This window comes from Plasmodium gaboni, chromosome 8 (assembly GCF_001602025.1).
Source record: "Plasmodium gaboni strain SY75 chromosome 8, whole genome shotgun sequence".
NCBI lineage: Eukaryota > Apicomplexa > Aconoidasida > Haemosporida > Plasmodiidae > Plasmodium > Plasmodium gaboni.
Window position 1 is genome coordinate 106182 of NC_031488.1, and position 4424 is coordinate 110605.

Here is a 4424-nt window from a genome sequence, read left to right on the forward strand (position 1 = left end):
ATAAAATAAAAAAATGGAAAAATTATTATTATATCAAAAATTACAATTTTTAAAAATTAAAAAAAAAAAAAAAAAAAAAAAAATAAAAATAAAATAATATAATAATATTTTATATGTATACAAAATAAATATATACAATTAGTTGATTATTAATTTTTTTTTTTTTTTTTTTTTTTTTTTTTTTTTTTTTTTTTTTTTTATTAAAAATTGAATAATGAGAAAATATAATGGGAACGTCAAAAGAAGCAGAGACGAGGAATATGATGAGAATGAAAATGTAAATGGAGAGCGGACTAGCATAACGTTAGTGCGAGCAACTTTATTACCAATATTAAGTATAGGTAAGAATGAAAAGACAACATTATTTCATCCTTTTAAGAATCCCTTACCTGGTTTTGTAAGTGACAAGACATTATATTTGAAGAAGACATTAGGTGTAAAGGTGAGAAAGACTGGTTGGATAAATTTGATGAAGAATTCCATTCCTAGAAGATCTGATGAAACAGAAGAACAAGGAAAGATAGAAGAAGTTATTAAAAAGCATGAACCGTTAATTTTATATGAAGATGAAAATGATAAGATTGAAGTTGATCCTATATTAGCTCAATATTTAAGAGAACATCAAAGAGAAGGTGTTCAATTTGTTTTTGAGTGCTTAATGAATATAAAGGATGATAAAATAAGTGGATGTATATTAGCTGATGATATGGGTCTTGGTAAAACATTACAGAGTATAACTGTTTTATATACCTTATTAAAACAAGGATTTCATAAAAAGTCGGCTGTACGTCGATGTTTAATTTTATGTCCAGCTAGTTTAATAAACAATTGGAATGATGAAATAAATAAATGGATTCCAAATAGATGTAATGTAACATGTGTAAATGATAATGCAAAAGAGAAGATTGTTAGTAAATTAGAAGGTTTTAAATATGACATCCAATCTACTGTTTTGATATGTTCTTATGAATGTTTTCGTATAAATAATGAATTTTTAGATAAATCATCTATAGATATGATAATATGTGATGAAGCACATCGTTTAAAGAATGATAAAACCAAAACATATACAAGTATTTATAATCTGAGTGCAAAAAAAAGATTATTATTATCAGGAACTCCTATACAAAATGATTTAGGAGAATTCTATGCTTTAATATCATTATGTAATCCTGATTTATTTGACGATATAAATTTGTTCAGAAAAAAATTTGCTAATCCTATATTGATAGGTAGAGAAAAGGATGCTACAGAAAAGGAGCAAGAAATAGCATCTGAACGTTTAACTGAATTATCTAATATTACAAATAAATTTATATTAAGAAGAACAAATAATTTATTATCTAAAGTATTACCCGTCAAATATCTGATCAATATATTTATTAAGTTAAGCCCTATTCAGGAAGCTTTATATGTATTATTCTTGAAGGATAAAAAAATATTAAAGAATGATAATACGAATAATAAAGTGAATGTATTAATAAATATAAAGAAACTTGAAAAAATATGTAACCACCCATTGTTATTGAATGCGAATGATATAAAGGAAATAGGACAAATAACGTTGTCAAAAATGATAGAGGATGTGGTTCTTGAAATGCAGACGAATATGAAGTTGTCGAATAGAGTTAGCAAGGGAGAAGTTAAGCGTGGTTGTGTATTAAAAGTTGATAAGAGTATATCACAAAATAATAATAATAATAATATGAATAGTATGATTGATATGAATAGTATGGTTAATATGAACAATAATAATAATAATGATAATAATACAAATGTAAGATGTGGTAGTAAGGGTAATTCGAATGACGTCTCTGGATATATAGGAAATAAAAGAAAACAAGTTGAATTAGATTATAACAAGCCTGTAAAAAGAATTATTGAAGAATGTAAAAGAGATATATATAGATCGTATTATAATTTTTCTTGTAAATTTTTATTATTACATTTTTTATTAAAAAATATAAAACAAAATACTAATGATAAGGTAGTGATAGTAAGTAATTATACTCAGACATTAGATTATATGGAAATATTATGTAAAGAAAATATGTATAAATTTGTACGTTTAGATGGAGGAATAAATATAAAAAAGAGACATAAAGTAATAAATGATTTTACACATAGTGCTGATATATTTATATTTCTTTTATCATCTAAATCAGGAGGATGTGGTATAAATTTGATAAGTTCAAATCGTTTAATTTTATTAGATCCTGATTGGAATCCAGCTAATGATAAACAAGCTTTAGCAAGAGTTTGGAGAGAAGGTCAGAAAAAAATTTGTTATATTTATCGTCTTTTTTGCACAGGTACTATAGATGAAAAAGTGTATCAAAGACAGATAAGTAAAGATGGTTTATCTAATATGATAGTAACAACAACAAACTTGTCAAAAGACCAAATGTCTGATGAAAATGTGAAGAAATTATTTAATTATAAAATGAATACTGTATCAGAGACTCATGATAATATTGAATGTAACCGCTGTAATTTTAATGGGCCGTTTCCTAGCATTCATAGATCATCTTCTGAGGTTGATCCGATTAATAGGAATAAGACAAAAGCTAAGAACGACACTAATATTAATAGTAACAATATTAGTGGTAGTAATAACAAAAGTGATGATGATAAAAATTATGTTGATGGTGGTGAACATTTTGCTGAACAGCTAGAAGACTTCGAAGAAGACGATGTTAATACTTGGGCACACCATCAAAATATAGACACTGTTCCTGATAATATTTTAATAAAAGCAGTAAAGGATGCTGAAGAATATAAGAAAAATGATATGAATAGTATGCCGCTTCTTCAAAAACTTACCCACGATTTTGTTACCTTCACCATGAGCTGTAAAATAGAATATAGAGATGATTTGATCAAGCAAAAGTCGGAGCAAGCTAAAATGCGGGAGAAGGGGGAGAATCAGGTAAATGAGAAGAGCATGCAACGGATGAAATTAGAGGCCCAAGATGAGAAAAAGGGGAAGGCACATAAAAATTGTAAAAGAGAAGAAGACGATGAAGAGGATGAAGAGGATGAAGAGGATGAAGAGGATGAATTTGATGGTGACGAGGAGGATAATGACGAAGAAGATGAATTTGATGATGATGATGATGAGGAAGATAACGACGAAGAAGATGAGTTTGTTGATGATGATGATGTGAAGGAAGTTCCTATCCATTCAGGATTGGATAAGGTAAAAAATAAAAAGATTGAGCATATTATTGAAAGTGATGAAGACGAACCCAATGATGCGTGTCGAAAGAAGTTGAACGAATTGGTTCAATATCAAAGGGAAAGGAAAAAGAGAGAGGATGAATTAATGAATAAAAAGAGGGAGCCCTTAAGTGACGATGACAAGGAGAAGGTTGGTTGTTTAAAGGGGGAAAAGAGCAACAGTAATAATAACACTAATGGTGGTGATAATACAACCAATGGTGATAATAATAATAATAATATGAAGAAAGAGGACGAAACAAATTATAATAATAATCCTCACAATAAAAATAAAAACGATGAGAAAATCAAAAATAGTAAGGATGAACCATCTAAAAGAATTACAAGAAATATGAGCCACAGAAGTTTAGTTGAACTTCTTTCTCAAGATGAAGATTCAAAGGACAGTTTATCTATGTCAGAGGATATAGAAGAAATATCTGCAGAAAATGTAAGTACAGATAGTTCCTATTTTATATAGAACAACAAAAACAAAACATGTGCAAAATATATATATATATATAAGTATATTATATATATGAGGCCAACATAAAAAATAAAATAAAAAAAAAAAAATAATAGCATAGATAAATATAAATATATATGTGTAAACATTTTATTTTATTTTTTTAAATGATAGAAACAAGCCCCGAATGAAGTAGAAAATTTGTGCGAAATATTTAATTTCCCATGCATTATATAGAAAAAAAAAAAAATAATAAATAAAATAAAAAAAAATAAAATAAAAAAAAATAAAATAAAAAAAAATATATAAAAAAATATATAAAAATATATATATATATATATAGAAATATAATAAAGGTACATGTGTGTACACCACCACGTCATTGTTGCACAAGAAGTAATAAAGGGAAAAAAAAAAAAAAAAAAAAATATATATATATATATAGAAATATAATAAATATGTAAATATAAACATTACATTTATATTGATGCTTTTTAAAACATTAACTAACCCTCTTTACAAAAAAATAAAAATCAAATATATAAATATATAAATATATATATATATATATATATATATATATATATATATATATATATATAACAGCAATAACTTAGCACAAAACTAGGAACCATCTCATACAAGATCTTTTCAAAAAAAAAAATCACACATATAAAAAGTAAGAACAAAAGTACCACAAGCTTTTAAATTATAAACACAAAATTTTTTTTTTTTTTTT

General features: G+C 25.7%; 1 protein-coding gene across 1 annotated transcript; it reads left to right on the forward strand.

The window, feature by feature from the left end:
• Positions 1–214: 214 nt before the first annotated feature.
• On the forward strand, positions 215–3700 carry PGSY75_0803400 (putative DNA repair protein RAD54; the record flags this gene model as incomplete). Its single annotated transcript, XM_018785172.1, has 1 exon — positions 215–3700. The coding sequence occupies one exon, from the start codon at positions 215–217 to the stop codon at positions 3698–3700; it is 3486 nt and encodes a 1161-aa protein (XP_018642139.1).
• Between the last annotated feature and the right edge of the window lie 724 nt (positions 3701–4424).